Here is an 18,501-nt window from a genome sequence, read left to right as displayed (position 1 = left end):
CTCCCGCCGGCCTGTGAGTGCCGCACACGGTGCAGGGCAGGGTGAGGAAGGGCAACGCTCCCGCTCCCAGGCCGCGGTCACGTCCCAGAAAGTCCCGGTTGGACCAGCGTCCGTGACACCCGCGCCCACTGTGCGGGAACCCCGAACCCTGTGTCAGAGATGAGGCCCTCGAGAGGCCCCCGGTGGGAACCTGCCTCCACCGTTCCAGCGTGCGGTGCCTGGTGTGTCCCGGAGTGGACTCTACGTGCCCCAAAGCCAAGTCCACGTGTTCCCAGCCCCTCGTGTGGGCCCTGCTGTGTTGTCGTCGGAGTTGCCCCCCCCTCACATAACTCACCCTCCTCCAGGGTCCCCAGGTCACACTGGGAGCTGGCAGGTCTGCGCCCCGACCCCGGCCTCCGCAGGCTCCGGAGCCAGACCCTGACGTGGACAGAAGCACCATGTCCTCGGAAACTTCCCAGCTGCTTGCCCCCACCCGCCCACTCACAGGCGCCCCCTTCTGACGAGCGTCCAGCAGGCACGTCTCTGGAAATCTCTTGGCCCGTGGGGTCACTTCTGACCATCTAACTGACCGCGGCCAGCATCCCATGTGCCGGTGACCTCTGTCTGCAGGAGATGGGGCCTGCACCAGAGACAGCCGGTGCTGACAGTCTTTCCTGCTGCGGAAGGCGTGTGGGGTGTTGTGGCACCCTGCGATGCGCTGCCCCGCCCAGCACACGTTCCTGCGAGAGGCCCCGACGAGATGCAGGCTGTCGGCACATGGCACACGGCCGGCCTGCTGTCCAAGTGGTAAACCCAGCATTGAACTCTCCACATCTCGTGCACCTTTCGAAACTTCACCCCTCAGTTCAGAGACACGGAGACACTCAGGACCCTGTTGCATCTCTACCCACGAGTGGCAGCGGGTCACAAAGGAGAGGGGCCTCTCTCGGCAGGGCAGCTTTCTGAGGCGGCCATGTCACGGGTGTGTGGTGTGCGGAGATGAGCCCACACGTGTCGTGGTGACTGCAACAACTGAAGGTGACATTCAGGGCGAGTCTGCAGCACGGAGGAGGGTGAAGAACATCCGGGGCTGACACAACGACATGTCACCATGGCAGACGCAGGCACAGGGTGCTTGATGTTTCAGGCACCTGCGTGTCGGGAAGGGGGTGGTCCTACTGGGTCCCTGCTCCCTGCCCCAGATCCCGACTCAGCCCGGCCCCTGGGGAAGCTCCTCCAAGTGTTTAGGACAGTGCACCACCACCTGAAGCCATGGGTGCGAGCTACCGACACAGGAGGACGTGCCGCATGAGGCCTGAGGTGCACGACCCCTGCACACCAGTCGCATGACGTCTGCTCAGCTCACGGTCATTGCCGACTTTCCCAGGACACTTGCAAGTGCTCACAATAACCGACGACAGTTCAGGCACCACAACTAGCGGGTGGTTTCTGAACTTGAACCAACATGTGATAAAGGTAGATGCGCCGTTTCTATACATACGCCCTCTAGTGGCCCATCTCGTCCATGGAAACACGAGAACGCACCGCCCAGGTTGGCACTCAGAGTACACTGTCTAGTCGCCCGCGCCTCCTGCCCACGCCTCCTGCCACGCACGCCCACGCCTCCTGCCACGCATGCCCACACCTCCTGCCCACGCACAAACAGTTCACAACACAAACACAATATAACCTGGGATCAAAAATTATGACAAAATATAGTATCTTAAATACGACAGACCATGATGGGCTCTCCCAGCTTTAAGTCAGCAGAGTGACAGGCTTTGGGTTTCAAAAGGGCGCCCGGAGCCGAGCCCTACATTCTCAGCACAGCCCTCCCTTGCAGGGCCTTGGTGGCCAGCTCGGCTCTCTCCCGCAGCAGTCCGGCCTCCTCAGCACTGTGGCGCGCCTGCGCGCTCTTGAGCAGGAAGTGGCTGATGAAGAGCTTCAAGCCTTCGCATAGCACGCCCAGCTTCGGGTTGTCGGACACCCTGGGGAGGAACCATCAGACCGTCAGGCATGAGCCGTCCACCGAGGTCCCACTCCAGGCCTCGGACAGGGAGACAGAGCCTCATTTCCTTTAAAAAGACAGTTCCTGCCCTGGCCGGAGTGGCTCAGCTGGCAGGAGCATCATCCCATACACCAAAAGGTGGCGGGTTCGATCCCTGGTTGGGGCACATGAAGAAAGCAACTGACAGATGTTTCTCTCTCCTCCCTTCCCCTCTAAAAATAAACCAAAATAGCCCTGGCCAGTTTGGCTCAGTGGTTGGAGCGTTGGCCTGAGGTCCGGAGAAACCCGGGTTCGGTTCCCGCTAAGGGCATGTACCTCGGTTGCAGTTTGTCCCCGGCCCTGGTTGGTCGTGTGGGTGGCAGCCACTCGATGTGTCCCTTTCACATCGATGTTTCTCTCTCTCTCTCTCTCTCTCTCTCTCCCCCTCCTGCTCTATCTGAACAAAGAATGAAAAAGTGTCCTCGGGTGAGGATAAAAAAAAATAAATAAATAAAAATAAAAATAAACCAAAATAAAAGAATTCTCAATGAAAAAGTTCACACACCCTATTTGCCAGAAATCATCAGCTTGCTACTTAGGCAGGTGTCCTGTTCCTGAATCTAACGCACAACATCCTGGCTTCACCTGAAGCCAGACGAGCAAGCTGCACGCCGAGGGCAAGGCCGGCCCTCCCCGGCCTCCCGCAGTGCACGGAGAAGGCTGCACGCACCTTGTGAAGAGCAGCCCGAGGTCTTCCACTTCGGTCTCCATCAGCAGCATGTACAACACTTTCCGTAGAAAGTGGACTCTGGGCTTATCCAGCTCACTGAACTCGATCACCTGACAGGGTGCAAGGAAAATAAAGTTATGTAGAGTAGCCAACCTTTCCAGCAATTTCTAAATAACTACCTGCCCCTTCAAATAAGGCTAGGTCCAGCCCGGCCGGTGTGGCTCAGTGGGCTGAGCGTCGTCCCCTGGACCAAGAAGTCCTGGTTTGATTCCCAGTCAGGGCACATCCCCAGTGGGGGGCGTGCAGGAGGCGGCCAATCGATGTTTCTATCTCTCCCTCTCCCTTCCTCTCTCTCTCTCTAAAAATCAATTAAAAAAAAAAAAGGCTACGTCCAGTTTCACACAGTGACCCGTGTCTGCGAGGCCACGGGAAGTCTCCGGCTCTGCTGGCGGGTGTCCAGCTGGCACCCCCCCCCCCGAATCAGGGGGCTGAAGGCACTCCTCTCCGTTTCACGTTACTCCCAGTTTCCGAAAGTGCTGCAACAGTCCCTCCTCATCCTTGGGTTCACTTTCCACGGTTTCAGTTAACCGCCGTTGACCAAGGTCCAGAAATAATAAATGCCCCAACCACTGGTATCATCGCGGCTCCCTGACCCAGGATGACCTGCAGCAGACGGCCCCCTCGAACACAGGGCCCGGAGGCCCACAGCAGCCTGCAGCACTGCCCGCTGCGCCCTCACTGAACCTAACTTATCAGCCCTGCTGTCTGTCCTCAGTTTCCTCACAGCCCGTCTCAGGACACCCAGGCCCAGCGGTCCCACTGCCCAGGCCCTGTGGCCGATGCACCGGCTCTGGTGCACCGTGGGTCCCATCTGTGCAACACCCTGCAGCAGCCCCGAGACCGCTCCTCCCCTCCCCCCCCTAAGGGAGCGGCGGCCTCCTAACACGGGCTCTGCCATGAGGTCAGGCACATTCCCTCCGAGGAGCAGAACCGTCGCTGGGCCTCGATTCGCCTGGGAAACCACATCCATGCGAACCTGGCTGGTTTCCGTGGCGGATACAACAACAAACATACTTTTCAGAATCTCAGGAAATGTACTACTTTAAGGCACCAAATATAAGTGTCGTGTCACCCATTCCATTGCTTTAACAACTTCACCGACTGCACAGACCTTTAAGATAGAAAGTGGAAGCGATTTTGTCTTCAACAGGTGGGCTACCAGATGAGCCAGATTGGAGAAATTAGTGGCTGGCAAATTTTCTAACTCTCGAAATTTGTCCCACATGCTGAACTGGAAAGTCACCTGCCGGGGAGGGAGGAGGAGAAGTCAGGGTCACTGGACCCCGCGCAGACCAGACCCTGAAGGCACTCGCTCCTCGGCCCGCCTGTGGCGCCTGACCCCCAGGCTCCGGGACACGGGCAGCTGCGCTCTGCCCTCGATCAGCAGTGCCAGACCCCAGGCCTCCGCCGGCGGCTGGGCTGGACAGCCCCTCACCCGCGACCGGGAAGGTGACATGCGGACACGGCTGTGCCCAGCTGCTCTCCCTGGACGACTCGGGACACTCACCACAGGTGGGGGCCCGGCCACACGCTGAGAGCACAGCGGAGCGTGGAGACCTGCGGCCTCCCGACGAGTTACCTGGAACCTCCTGTCGTAGCCACAGAGCTTGCTGGCCAGGAAGGCGTAGAAGGGGTTGAACGCCGCCTCCTGCAGGCAGCAGTCCACGAGGACGTGCACGGCCTCCCGCTCCTGCTGGCCCTTCAGTCCGAGCCTGCAACAGCGCAAGCGCTTCAGCCTCCAGACCCGAAGGGCTGAAGGCTGGCATCTTTCGGCGGCTCACGCCGTTTGGCAGCTGTTAAAAGGGAGCTGAGCCGAGGAGGTGGGGTAACAAGGCAGGAGCCAAAGGCCTGGCTCTGTCCCTGTCCCCACCCTCTCTGGCCTCAGTGTTCCCAACCGAGGTGAACTGAGGTGACTGTGGAGGGGACGTTGATCTGTGAGTCCTGTGCCACCTACGAAGGCAACTGGTTCCTGAGGGGCAGAAGCAGGGCCAGTACCACGGTGGCCGAGTCAGGCTCCCGCCCTGGCACCGCCATCCATGTGGGCTGGGCCTGCACCAGGACCCAGTCCTGGGACAGCTCCGTCTTTCTTTCCGAATTCGAAGTAAGTTAGGAAACTACTACAGATATGTTCAGTAGTACCTTGTCAAAGTAGTATGCAGGTACCTTTTAAATCTTATTGCAACTAAACACCAAGCAGTTTTAAATTTAAAATAAGAAAGACACCTACAACCTGGAGAAAAGCCAGCTAGCCAGCTAGTGAAGATGGACTAAAAACCTGGAAGTACTCGCGGCCGGGGGGCGGGGCGAGGCTGCTGAGCCGGACGCTGGTCCAGGGTAGGAGCAGGCCGGCCCAGCAGCCTGACCCCAGGGGCAACCTCAGCTCTGCTTACTCTCGACATCAGTTCAACTGGGTCAAGCGTTCGCACAAATGCTCACTTTAGAAGCTTCTCAAATGCATCCAGGAAATCCTCACTAGTCATAATTGTACAGAATATGTTTCTCCTGACGTCAGTGTTCATCCTCTGTTTCCGGGCGAGTTCCAGGATCTTGGCGCTAACCTGGAAAGAGGGGTGATTGAGACATGGGTCACACAAGTTTTAATAAGGTCTGTTACTTTGGTTTAGTTGTAGTCACTAAAGCTTCTAAAAAACAACATGTAGGATTGTGTGAAGTCACCGAAGTGTAACTGCACGTTGTAGGAACATCATGTATGTAAACACCACATCTTTATTCTCAGGCAACATCCCAGGAGGAGAACAACCCAGGAAGGAACAAGCAAGCCCAGACGGAGATCACCGCTGGACGTGGCGGTGCGGCCTGCCTGCCCGAGCAACAAGGAAACGAGACAGGCCAGTGGTCAAAGCCGGAAGAACCAGCGCAACCAAGTGTGACGTGGGATCCTGGGACAGAAAGGGTGTCAGGGGAAAAGAAGAAACTCTGAATACCATATGGGCTTCAGTTAGTAACAAAATACAAAGAGGTGCAAAGAATTCTGCCAGTCTGAGGTCCGGGCTACTGCCCAGCGGCCGCCTCTCCCAGGAGGCAGCATGCCTGTGTCTCAGAGCTGGTCTGCCTGCCAGCGCCCTGATGTTCTGCACCCTTTCCGGTCAACCTGTAACTCTTTCATGTTTTGGGACTTGAAACAAATCCCTTAAAAAGTAACAACAGAAATGGAATTAAATTGTATCGCAAAACAGTAGCAAGTTCTACAAGGTCTTCAGTGAGCCCGCATCTGCCCATCTCGGTAGCAGCCAGCAGAGTGAGGTGGCCGCTCCGGGGACAGCAGTGAGGCCCATGGTAGTGGTGAGCAGGTCCCCTACCGTGCCTGCGAGCGGCTTCTGCGAGGCCTTCTGCTGACTGCTGTCGATCATCGGGGCCCCGCTCCAGGCGGACCCCACGATCCACCAGCGCCCCGTCTGCTCAGCATTCAGGACGCTGTCCCAGGACACGCGCAGCTGAGACTCTGTGCCCGAGCCCGCGCCTCGCACCTGCCGGAAGGAAAGGAGTTGGTGAAACGCTTCGGTGGGGCCGGTCTGAGAGGCCACTGCTCAGAGTGCCGCCGAGTGAGAGGCCCGCTCCCGGAACCTGGGCTGAGGTCTGCGGCTCTGACCCCACCAGCTGTCTGTGGAAGGCTGTCACAGCGGGGCAAGAGGCTCCGGCTCCCAGGCCACACAGGAAGCAACCAAGAGGGCCCGGGATCCACTGCGTCAGTGACTCTGGATCTGACTGAAGACAGGACAGAGGACTGGCCCTGACTGGGGAGGGCAGTGGCTCTCAGCTGTGGCCCCACGTGAAAAATACCTGGGAGCTCGGACAAGCTCCCTCTCCTCCCCTGCCAACGCCTCATCCAGGTGGGGCCTCTTCCAAAGTGACCAGCAGGTTCTACTGTGATTCTGCTGTGCAGCTAAGTTTAGCACCACAGGCTGAGTATAGGGGACACTTAACTTACAGGGACTCCCCTGCACACGAGCCACTCCTGCGTCTCACCACAGAAACAGCTGCCATCCGATCCCTCGGAACTCTCAGCAACCAGGCACCTGACTCACAGCTCCAACCGCTGCCAGGGGTGCAGGGTGGGTTCATGGCGACACAGGCTCAAACCAGCGCAAGCAGAAGTGACTCACCAGAGCCCTTTGCAGTTTCCTCAGCTTCTCGACAGGCTCAGGGTCGTAGCCCGGGATCTTCCGCATGTCGTTGTTCTTCAACGCCAACATCGTTTCCAGCATGAACCGAATCTTTAAAAAAGAAGACAGAAAAAACCATCATTTCAAACTGTCTAAACAACTGACTTTTCCACTCAGTAGGAGACAAGCAGTCCGACGCATGTGGCCATCATGCCGACAGACCAGCGGTCTCAGGCAGGGCGCCCTCAGGCTGCCGCGGCACTTGTGCAGAACCGTGTCAAGGTGAACCCGGCACCCGACCCCGGGCGGGACCCGGACCACAGCTCACAGATCTGTTCCCTCTCTGCGCCCCTCCCCGCAAACTCCTCCCTCCAGGCCCTGTGCTCTCAGCACCCACTCCCCCGTTACCACTCTTTCCCACTCTGGCCTTTTTACTTTAATTTTTAAATTGGAAATAGTGCCACACTTACAGAAAAGCTGCCAGAACAGTATAGAGACTTCCTAGACAGCCTTTCCTGAGACTTCTCCCAGTGCTGACCGGTGTCCGTAAATGTGCACTGAGCGTGTCCGGGGCTGCCTCCAGTTTCAGAAGATCTCCACTGCCCCCCAAAAGGGAGCTCCAGACACACTGAGAGCCATGCCCAATCCCGCCCTGCCCCCCCACCCCCCAAGCAAGTGCTGGCTACTCCCCGTCTCTGCTGACCTCTGGGCAACATCGCCTTTGAACCACTCTGGCCTGGCTCCCCTGCCCTTCCCTCGACCGTGCAGCCAAATCCGTACCCGAAACTCCCCACCCTACAGCCCCAGGACCCCAGAGGGCTGAGACCACACTGCTCCCAGTGAACCAGGGACTGTCCTCGGGATTTCAGATGCAAGCCGGTCTTCCCTCGGAGCCATCTCCTGCAAGGCCCAAGTGAGCACACGGGCTGACCCGTCCCTCCCTCCTCCACGGTACCCTTCCCTCCCACCCATACCAGGACCGGTCAGCCCTAACTCCCACGCCCGTGTCCACTGTATCTGAGCCGATCCTCCCACCACCGACCCCCACCCCTACAGGGTGACTCCCTGCCGGAGCACCTCTATGCGGTAGCCAGAGTGACCATTAGAAAGCTTCCTACGTCACTTCCCTGCTCGGAACCCTTCAGGTGTCTCCAGGGCAAAAGCCCAAGTCCTGGCAAAGGCTGCTGCCCTGCTCCCCGTGGGCCCCACACGAACCCTGTCCTGCTCCTCACACCGCCCCAGGGGCTTCCCGAGCCCCCCCAATCGCGACTCTATCCTGATCAGCCTGGTTTCTAGAAGGGAAACCAAGGCCAGGAAGACTCAGGGCCCATGGCTGTCCAGCGCAGAGCCTCCAGGGGGCCGACACCTGAGCCCACAGCCCCAAGGCCTTCCTCTGTGAGCAGTTCTGAATGGATAAGTGTCAGACGAATCCATTCTTAAACTCACAAAATACCTAGTTCTTAGTAAAGAAACAAGGTTCATTCATACATTAAAGAGAAAACCATCAAGTCACATGAGAAGATGCGAGATTACTAGAAATGAAACATAATATTTACCCCAAACACTTATTTCTAAGTGCTGGTCAGTTTCTGCGCATTTAGGCCCCTAGGAAGCGTGTCGAGTGAAGCACCGTACCCTGGTCTGGTCCTGGAACCTGCCGCCGGCCCCACTGGCTTTGGCCTGGGTTTCTGCGATCATTTCTTTAAGGGACAAAGCATCGTCTTTCCTCAGTGAAAAGCCCACATTTCTCAACATTAGCAGGATCAGTTCGATATCTTTTTCTGTGAAAGTTCCAATGAGCTTCCTCAGAATGTCGAAGACGAGGAGCGAGTGCACCACGTGGAAGTTGTACAAGTGGGCAATGATGGTGAACAGGTTGTCGCACTCCTTGCCTTCGCCTCCCTTCTCGTGGACGTCAGCAAACTTCCTCACCACGGCCTCCAGGAAGTGGGCTCCGACCTGCACAGAGAAACAGACAGATGTCAGCGCAAACGTGGCAGCCGTGCCAGCAACACTCTGGGGCCCCTCCTCTCCAGCAAACGTGGATGTTTATGCTGAGAGCCAGCACTTCCATCACTGACGCATCGGTATACATGCGCAGGGTACACGCCGCAATAGGGCAACGCCTCCAACGCAAGCCTGAGTGCTCAGAGCCCGCCCGTGAGAACCCGCCGGCAGACAGCACAGAGCAACGCCGCGGCGCCCAACCTCCCTGTGCACACAGCCTCGCGTCTCAACGCCACAAGGCGGTGTTTTCTGGCCAGCAGCCATGTGGTTCCTTGGAGCAAAGAAACTGTCAGAAACGTCCCGGACGCATCTCTGCAACGCTGCACTGCCCAGCAGCGCTCGTTCCAAAGCGCAGGCTGACACGGGCCTGGAGAGGTGTCCACGGGCTGGCGGAAGGGAGACCTGCGCCAATGCAGCCACGGACCTAACCAGGACGACCCAGAGACAGAGAGCCGGTGTGACCAGTCACTCAGCCACTGGATGCGGAAGATGATACACTGGGGAACAGGAAGCCGGGGCGAAGAGCAGGTTAGCAGGGCTGGTTAGCCGTGGGTGCAGGTGAGCTCGCCCAGACAGGTCAGAACGTAACAGACACGTGTCACTGCCCAAACACAAAACTAGACGCTAGAGGACTCCAGCGAAAGGCAACGGCTGGGCAAGAGGGAGCAGCGGCTCCTCAGGCCGCTCCGACGGTCTGTGTTCTCTACTTTCCAAAGACGGAGGGTTAGTGAGTTAACGTGTAAACTCCCCATCTGAGCCCCCTCACTAAAGGTCAAAGTATAGTAAGACCACTACAGTATATTCTACTATAACTTAAAAAAGAGAAATTAGAATTCTGCAGACAGCAAGAAAAATTCAAACATAAAATATACTCAGATATGTTTTCAACACATGAATGGAATTATGGAATTTTACCAAAATTTAAATTTATTGAATGTCTTCAAAATAAAATATAACTTAGCTTAGTATTTAGAAATGGCAGCACCATTATGTTGCTGAAGTTATTTAAGCACATACGTTAATCTGACAGGATTTTAACACAAACCTGCAGAGACCTGGTTTTTTATCCTAAGTGACGTGGGCATTTCAGAGACAGACGCCATGGGCTCGTGAAACACTCTGGACTCCGCAGGACACTCGTGTCCCCAGAGTTGCAGTTCAACGGGCGCAGCCCCCAGAGCTCACGGCCCTGACGTGTCTCGGTGCCTCAGCTGAAGTACGGCTCCCCTGGGGCGAGCCCTCTCCAGTGCCTGTCACACCATCCGTGAGGGTGGCGAGAAGTGGACCGATCACCTCGCGCTGCCGACCCAGCAATTCCCGACAAGCTGTAGGCAGTCGGGTGCACGGCTCCCACTAGAACTCCGTGAAATTCTGCGTCAGCCAGAACCGCCTGGTCATGGAGGGCCTGGCTCTGACACGGGGGCACGAGGAAAGCCCTGTAACGGCGCCAAATTGCAGCAACACCGGGCACAAGGAACGGTGTGGCGGCTCATCACAGTCCGCAGCGAAGAGCGGATGGGCACCATGCAAGGCCGAGCACGGCTCCTGGAGACACCGCCCTCGCTTCAGGGGAACTGACTCCCTGAGCAGCTGGCACGCCCAGAGCCCAGAGGAGCCGGAGCCTGCGCCTTCCTCTGTGCCCAACCCAGTGCCCAGCAGGCCCAGAGGAGCCGGAGCCTGTGCCTTCCTCTGTGCCCACCCCAGTGCCCAGCAGGCCCAGAGGAGCCGGAGCCTGCACCTTCCTCTGTGCCCACCCCAGTGCCAGCAAGCCCAGAGGAGCCGGAGCCTGCGCCTTCCTCTGTGCCCACCCCAGTGCCCAGCAGGCCCAGAGGAGCCGGAGCCTGTGCCTTCCTCTGTGCCCACCCCAGTGCCCAGCAGGCCCAGAGGAGCCGGAGCCTGCGCCTTCCTCTGTGCCCACCCCAGTGCCCGGCAGGTCCTGGACTTCCCACCTTTCGGGCAGAAGCTGACTGACTGACCTCTGAGGAGCACTTACCCAGGCTCCCGAGGGTGCTCGCTACTGTAAAACTCACCAGGCCAACGGCAGAGGCCGCCAGCCGAGCCCTGGACACAGGCAGCGTCTGCCCCACACTGCGGTCCCCGTGGGGCCCTAACACCACGAAGGAGAATGCATTTTGGTGAGTTTGTGCATAAAGAGCCCTACTCTGTAAAAGCCCCAGTGATGCTCCTGACTGGGGCTGAGAGCTGAGGCTGGACCAAGGAAGCGGCCGGAGACCAGGGAGCGGAAGGCCTGCTGGCCCAGCTGAACACACGCTCCCGAGCCTTCCACAGCCCGTGTCTGGGGACCATCACACAGCCCCTCTGGCTTTGCTGTACTTGCAAAGTGGGGTTCAAGCAACATCGGCCCTACTGGCTGGAAGCCCACGAGGACCACCGTGGGGAGGACGTAGAGTCTGCAGACCACACCAGGGCCGGCCCTGCAGCGTGCTTGGCGGTCAGGCCCGTTCTCGGGACTGGGGCTATCAGAAGGCAAAGAAACAAAACCCCACCACTGAGGCTCCACACCGCGTAGAGATCCAAAGGCACCCCAAGCTCTTCCTCGAACAGAAAGACCATCTGCTACGTGAACACCACTGCGGACTCGCCATCTGCTCGCTTCCCCTGTCCACACCCTGGAACTGGACTGTTCCTCCCACACCTGGGATCAGCGTCCGGGGAAACGAGGGCACGTCGGGACGTCGGCCAGAGGAGATACACTGACACGGAACACAGACACGCTGGAGCTGACCCCACACAAAGGCAACCGTTGACCAAAGTCAGTATTCACTGGCCGCGGGTCAGAATACAACACAAAGCTGCCTCCAGCTGGACACTGGAGCAGCGCCGCGGAGGCACCGGCCGCCCTACCTCGATCCCCACCGTGCGGTGCAGAATGCTGACCAGGAGGACGTGCTCCATCACCAGCCTGCTGGGCATGGCCGAGCTTGGAGCACAGGCGCTCATGAGGACGCTGGTGAGCGTGTCGTTCATGTCCTTCCTACTGTGGGCCATGTACAGCTCCTCCAACTGCCCACTTATGGAGGCCATGTTCGGCTCACTCAACCTGCAGACATTGTCAAGACAGAGCAGAGCGGTGTTTAGAACTAGGAATTATTTTTCAAATCAATGAAAAAAAAGGAGGTATCAATACCACCAACCGCACGCCCTATTTTATGTGCACACCACCTCGTGAACAATTCTTACCTGGCCCAATACCTAGCATGCACTGTGTAGGACACAATCCTGAGCCCTACAATGTAGCCGCCGGCTTTCTAGCTGACAGGCAGCTGCAGTGACGGGCACACAGGACCCCTTAGACCAGAGTGTGCTGCACGGGTGCCCTGGCCCAGTGCCCCGGGGAACCATCCTGCACGTATGCGCTGTTGGGAAATTCCAACTTCCTGCTTTTCTCCCGACATCAAAATCTTTAGCTCCTGCCCTGGCTGGTGTGGCTCAGTGGTTGGAGTGTTGGCCCTCGAACCAGAGTCGCGGGTTTGATCCCTGGCCTGTAGGGATCATGTGGGATGCAACCAATCAATGTGTCTCTGTCACATCGATGTTTCCCTCCTCTCTCCCTCCCTCCTCCCCCCTCTATCTGAAAAAAAAGTCAATGTAAAAATATCATTGGGTGAGAATTAAACCAAGAATCTTCAGCCCTGGCTGGTTTGGCTCAGCGGTTAGAGTGCCGGCCTGTGGACCAGAGAGTCCTGGGTTTGGTTCTTGCTAAGGGCACGTACCTCGGTTGTCCCCAACTGGGGCTGTGTGGGTGGCAACCAGTTGATGTGTCCCTTTCACATTGATGTTTCTCCCCCCTCCCTCATGCTTTATCTAAAAATAAATGCAAAAATGTCCTTGAGTGAGGATAAAAAAAAAAGAACCTTCAGCCCTGGCTGGTTTTGTTCAGTGGTTAGAGCATCGGCCCACGGACCAGAGAGTCCCGGATTCGGTTCCCGCTAGGGGCACGTACCTCGGTTGCGGTTTGTCCCCAGCCCTGGCTAGGGTCGTGTGGGTGGCAACCACTCGATGTTTCTCTCTCTCTCTTCCTCCCTCTCTCCCTCCTGCCCTATCTGAAGATAAATGCAAAGATGCCCTCGGCTGAGGATAAGAAAAACAAAGAACCTTCAGCTGCTCAGCACCCAGGGGAGCTTTCCGTGCCCTGGTGGGGAGGAAGGGTGTGCCCTGGGAGCTGCGCCTGTGCTCACAGCGAACATGAACGTGCCGTTTGCACCACGGACACTGTTGTTTTTATTGAAAAGAAAGGCTTAAAAAGCAATGGGGGTGTGTGACTCAAGGGGTGACAGGAGCGCTGGGTGACACAGCCAGTTCTGTCTTGAGCGTGGGGTGGCTCTGCAGAGCTGCACACCCACAGACAAGGGGATGGACCTGTGGGACAGAGGGACACACTCCTGACCGGAGGGCCACTCTAGGCCATGACCTTGCCTCTGCAGGGAGGAGGGCCAGTCCTGCTGCCCCTGCTCCTGGGACTCCTCAGAACCACCACGTGGGCACCTGTGGTTCTCAAGCTCTGAAGGGCTCAGTGTGCCAAAGAGAAAAGGTGGGCGTCCTGCTTGTCCAGGTCTGGGTTTGGCTGCATCAAGATGGGAACAGAAAGGAGTCAACCAGTGGCCACAGCCCTGCCCCCTCACTGTGCTTTAATTCCTGGGATAGTTTCTATGTTTTTAAATTTTATTTTTTTATTATTATTTTCTTAATCCTGATCCGACGACATGCTTAGATAGAGGAACAGAGAGAAACATCAATATGAGAGAGAAACACTGACTGTTTGCCTTCTGTAACCTCCCCAACTGGTGGTCAAATCCACAACCCAGGTATGTGCCCTGACCGATAATCGACCAGCAACTATTTGGTGCACAGGACTATGCTCAACCAACGGAGCCACTTTGGCCAGGTAGTTCTCTGTTTTTAGAAAACAATGTCTGTAAGTGACAATGCAACAGTGTTGCAAGGTTACCTGTTGATTAGGCCTTGGACATGCTTCTTTAGCCTTTCTCTCTCTTCCCTCTTCTGGGCGTCCACCGTCTCCTCGGCTCGCCGCACATGAGGGGGGACGTACTTTCCCCCATTTTCACAAAGACTCTGCTGGAAAGGACAGAAATAAATGACAAAAGTCTACACTGAACAAATTGCACTGCCCCCTTGCTACAGTCACAGTTAAATGTTACATTCCAGAGATGGCCGAGCTGGAACTACTAACCACGGCTGCTTAATAAACACCGGGAGCTCGCTGAGTGCCCAGATGGGCGCTGGAGAAGCGCTCCTCTCAGAACCTGTGGGTTCACCACCTGCGCCGATGTTGATCCCTTTCCTGTCCAGTTTCCCCCAAAGTTCTCTGACCTGGCTGTGCCGCTCCGGGATCTGCCAACAGAGCCCGATATTCTACACTTTGCCCAGCTTTAATTTCCAGGGGCACAGCACCGTGGCACACAAACACCAGACGTACCACTGGCTTAGAGGGACAGTGTGCTAGAGTAATTTCAAACTTGCTGCAAACCAATATGTAAACTTACATGGACTCCGAACCTATCCACTGCTCACTATCTCCTAGACTGTCGATCTGAGAGTTGCTTATGAATCTGACCACTAACACGCCCTGTGCACCTGAGTGACAAGCCTCCAGGGCACCTGTAAGGACTATCCCTGCAGTTAGGGAGTTCAAACCAGCTGGAGAAAGCACGGACGCACATGGAAACGGTTACTCTGGAGACACCTTAGTTCACCCTGTATGTCAATCACACCTGAACAGGCTGTGGGAAAAACTAGCAACAGTTAAAAACAATGTTCTAAGAGAGGAACTACTGCACTCAGGAACTGCTGGGGAGAAGCGGGGCAGCTCCAATACCTAAGACTGGAGGAGTCCCAGGGATGCCTGACAGCACCTAACACCACAACCTGGAAATGAGGAAAGACCTCGTGAGCAGGAGTAACACATTTAGGGGCAGAATGATGAATTATAGGAGTTCCCTTTATTGGTGGCGATCCATTTCAAGCCCCCTACAGATGCCTGAAACTGCAGACAGTACTAAACTTTATATACAGACCTTTTCACTTAAAGGAAGCACTTTACAGCTTCTTTTTATTAATATTATTATTTACTTTTTTTTTTATTCTCACCGGAGGACATTTTTCCATTTTATGTTTAGATACAGCAGAAGGGAGAGAGGAAGCGAGAGAGAGAGAGAGAAACATCACGTGAAAGGGACACATCGAGTGGCTCCTCCCGCACAACCCAACCAGGGCCGGGGACAAACTGCAACCGAGGTACATGCCCTTAGCGGGAACTGAACCCGGGGCTCTCTGGACCGCGGGCCAACGCTCTAACCGCTGAGCCAAACCAGCCAGGGCTTTACAGCTTCTTTTTAGCGTATCCAAAGTGCAGGCATGACCACGCTTACGCTTGGGGCCATCACGAAGGGAAACAGGTTGTGTGAACACAAGGACTGCACTGCTATGGCAACCAATGTGAAAACTCAACGTCAGGGCTCCTCAGTGACTCAAGGGTGGGTAGCAGATAGAGACAATTCCTGGACCGGGCAGGACAGCGTTAACTTCATTACGCTTCTCAGAACATCGTGCTATTTAAAACTTATGAATTGTTTCTCTCTGTGAGTTTCATTTAATCATCTTTGGACCATGGTTGACAGCAGGCAACAATCCACAGAAAGCAAAGCCGTGGACAGAGGGGAACACGGTGGTGGGAAGGAAACACGCAATTCCACAGGCTGCCTTCAAGCTGCACGTAGGGGTCAAGCTGGTTTAGCGGACAGGGAAAGCTCATGCAGGCCTGGACTGCTGTGCTCTGGACTGGAAACTTGATTTTCCACGTGAGGTTATTCAAGTGAGTGTTTCAGAAAGACTCACCCCAGGAGCAGCTGCACAGAAAAGGCCTGGGGGAGGGAAGAAAGGATCCAGAACAGTGAAGGGCAGGGAACAGCCAGGTTTGGAGAGTGAGGCAGTAAACCTTGAAGGACGACCGGTGGGAATGTGCCTGGGACCACAGGCCTCTAGAGAGGATTTCCTCCTTACTCTTCATTTTGGGACTTCAAAAACATGAAAGCAGACAGAGCAAGCTATTTATTCACACTCAGCGCAAACACGAATACATCGGCTGAGCACTCCCTCCCGCCAGCGCTGTCCTCCGCCTCATTTTGAGGGGAGCCCCCCAGGGCCGAGATGGTTCCCACCATACCTGACACCCTGCGTCAACACCGTCGGGGGCATTTTCGCTCCTTTCTTCATCCTCTGCAAAACGGACTCTCTTTTTCCCCCTTTTCTCTTTCGCTCTCCCTTCTGCGTGTTCTTTCCCCCGCTTTTCCACCCGCACATCCTCCTGCTGCTCGGGTTCGCTCTGCGCTCCCGCCTCCTGCTTCCCGCTTCCAGCCTCGGAGTCATTCCCCGCGTGGCTCCGGGCCTCGGAATCACTCCCCGCGTGGCTCCCGGCCTCGGAGTCACTCCCCGCGTGGCTCCCGGCCTCGGAATCACTCCCCGCGTGGCTCCCGGCCTCGGCCTCACTCCCCGCGTGGCTCCCGGCCTCGGAATCACTCCCCGCGTGGCTCCCGGCCTCGGCCTCACTCCCCGCGTGGCTTCCGGCCTCGGAATCACTCCCCGCGTGGCTCCCGGCCTCGGCCTCACTCCCCGCGTGGCTTCCGGCCTCGGCGTCGCTCCCCGCGTGGCTTTCGCGGGCTGTCCGTCCGTCCTCCTCGTCCTCGCTGCTGCTGTCGCACACGCCGCCCCCGGCCCCCGGCCCCAGGGCCCCCAGGATGTAGTCGAGCCCGTCGCGGGCGAAGCTGAGCGGCACCGAGCTGGCATCGCCCTTCCTCCGGCGCTTGTTCAAGCCCAGGCAGCGCTCCAGCTTGCGGATCTCCCGGTCCTCCTCCTCGTTGGCCGCCAGCAGCGCGCGTTTGCGGGCGGCGCGGGCGGCGGCGGAGGGCCGGGGGCTCCCGGGGCCGTGCCCGGGCGGGGCGCGGGCCGGGGCGGCCTTGGCCGGGGCCTGGGCGGCCTTGGCCGGGGCCTGGGGCGGGGCGCGGGCCGGGGCGGCCTTGGCCGGGGCCTGGGGCGGGGCGCGGGCCGGGGCGGCCTTGGCCGGGGCCCGGGGCGGGGCGCGGGCCGGGGCGGCCTTGGCCGGGGCCTGGGGCGGCGGCGGGGCCCGCGCGGCCCGCTTCTCGGCGCCCTCCGCCCGGGGCCCGCCCTCCGCTGTCCTCTGCAGCCGGCGCGCCTTCCTCAGCTGCCGCTTCTCCTTCCTCGCTTCCCGGCGGCTCCTCCTGCCGCCGGGGCGCGCGCGCCGCTCCGCCCGGGGCCCCTCGCGGCCGCCGGAGGGCTGGCCCCCGCAGCGCGCCTGCACGAAGTCCTCCACCGCCAGCGCCAGCCGCTTCAGGGCCCCCGCGCCGCCGGCCCCGCGCCCGCCTCCGCGCCGCCCGCGCCGCCGCCAGCCGCCCCGGCCCGGCGCTCCCGAGCCCGTGGACGCCGCCATCTTCCGGACGCAGCGACGCCGACTTCCGGCAGGGGCGGGACTTCCGGGCGGGTGGCGGCGTGCTACGCGAGGCGCGGCGGCGCCCCCTCTCGGCCGGAGGGCGGCAGCGCAGGGGCCGCACCTCCGCACGTGTCCGCGCTCGCAGGGCGTTTGGAACCGACCGGTGGGTGCAGACACGTTCTCACCCAACACACGAACACGGGTTACCGTGGGGAGGCCCCTGCACGACTTGCCCCCGCAGGAACCGTGCTTGTCGGCAGGGCGTGGGTCTTTTCATACGTGGGTGCATTTACCTGGGTGGGAGCATGTGTCCCGCTGTTCCTGCGTGTAGACACGAGTATTTGGGGGAATCTTCATCCTCAGCTTGCTGTTCTGAGACTTCCGTTTCCGCTCAGCCTCCAGTCTCAGTTTCTGTGTGCGTGCAAACCTCTCCTGGGGTGGTCCTGTCCCCAAGTCCATGCCTAGGTTCATCTTATTGGGGAATAGGGCCTTTGCAGAGGTCGTCAGGTTCAGAGGAGGTCTTGGATTGGCGGGGCCCCATCTGCAATGACAGGTGTTCTTGTAAGAGGGAACGTGGGCCCAGAGGGAGGCCAGGTGACCTGGGACACAGGGCTGGGCACAGGAATGCATCCCAAGCGAGGAGCCAAGGAGAGCTGGCCACCACCAGGCTCTGGACCGATTTTCTCTTGCAGCCCCAGAAGGACCAACCCTGCTCACACCTTGACTTCTGGGATCGAGTATTTCACAGGCTGAGATGGGAGCCCTGGTGGCTGCCCACCGGCCTGGACCATGGTCTCCTAAGCTTCTGGAGAGAAGTGACAGGGGAGGAAGGGACTCCCAGTCTGGGGGTGAGGAGCAGGAGGAAGGGGCACCTGGGGCCCTGGCCCGCCCCTGCCTCCCTCGCTCGGTACCCCCATCCCATGCCCTGACTGGTGAGGCCATGGCTCATTTCCTCCCGGAGGGGCTGGGGACACGTGTGCAGGGCTGTGCAAGGAGGCAGCAAGAGCGGGAGTCACAAAGCTCCCATCTGTCCCCACCTCCTGCGCTGCTGCATTACTCAGCACCCTCCACCCACACCCAAGTCTCTGCAGGGTCTCGCTTCCGCGGTTACACCCTGGAGCCCACGCCT

At 58.3% G+C, this 18,501-nt stretch overlaps 1 protein-coding gene across 1 annotated transcript; it reads right to left on the bottom strand.

Moving 5' to 3' along the window:
* Positions 1–1,792: 1,792 nt before the first annotated feature.
* On the bottom strand, positions 1,793–17,372 carry NOM1 (nucleolar protein with MIF4G domain 1). The gene is made up of 11 exons (XM_036246372.1): positions 16,092–17,372; positions 13,857–13,984; positions 11,753–11,948; positions 8,516–8,839; positions 6,881–6,991; positions 6,077–6,244; positions 5,193–5,314; positions 4,336–4,468; positions 3,868–3,999; positions 2,697–2,806; positions 1,793–1,967 (listed from the first exon to the last, which is right to left on the bottom strand). Exons 1-11 carry the CDS (start codon positions 17,370–17,372, stop codon positions 1,793–1,795), a joined length of 2,880 nt encoding a protein of 959 aa, XP_036102265.1.
* Positions 17,373–18,501: the final 1,129 nt, after the last annotated feature.

Source organism: Molossus molossus, unplaced genomic scaffold (genome assembly GCF_014108415.1).
Source record: "Molossus molossus isolate mMolMol1 unplaced genomic scaffold, mMolMol1.p scaffold_m16_p_7, whole genome shotgun sequence".
NCBI lineage: Eukaryota > Metazoa > Chordata > Mammalia > Chiroptera > Molossidae > Molossus > Molossus molossus.
Note: the sequence above shows the minus strand (reverse complement) of the source record. Positions and strands in the feature narration are given on the sequence as shown.

Excerpts from the sequence above, each read along its gene's own strand:
- NOM1 (XM_036246372.1), bottom strand. The coding sequence starts at position 17,372 with ATGGCGGCGTCCACGGGCTCGGGAGCGCCGGGCCGGGGCGGCTGGCGG. Across the intron at positions 6,245-6,880 it reads GGAAACTGCAAAGGGCTCTG|GTGCGAGGCGCGGGCTCGGG; the intron begins GTGAGTCACTTC and ends TCCTTCCGGCAG. Across the intron at positions 1,968-2,696 it reads CTCGGGCTGCTCTTCACAAG|GGTGTCCGACAACCCGAAGC; the intron begins GTGCGTGCAGCC and ends GTTCCTCCCCAG.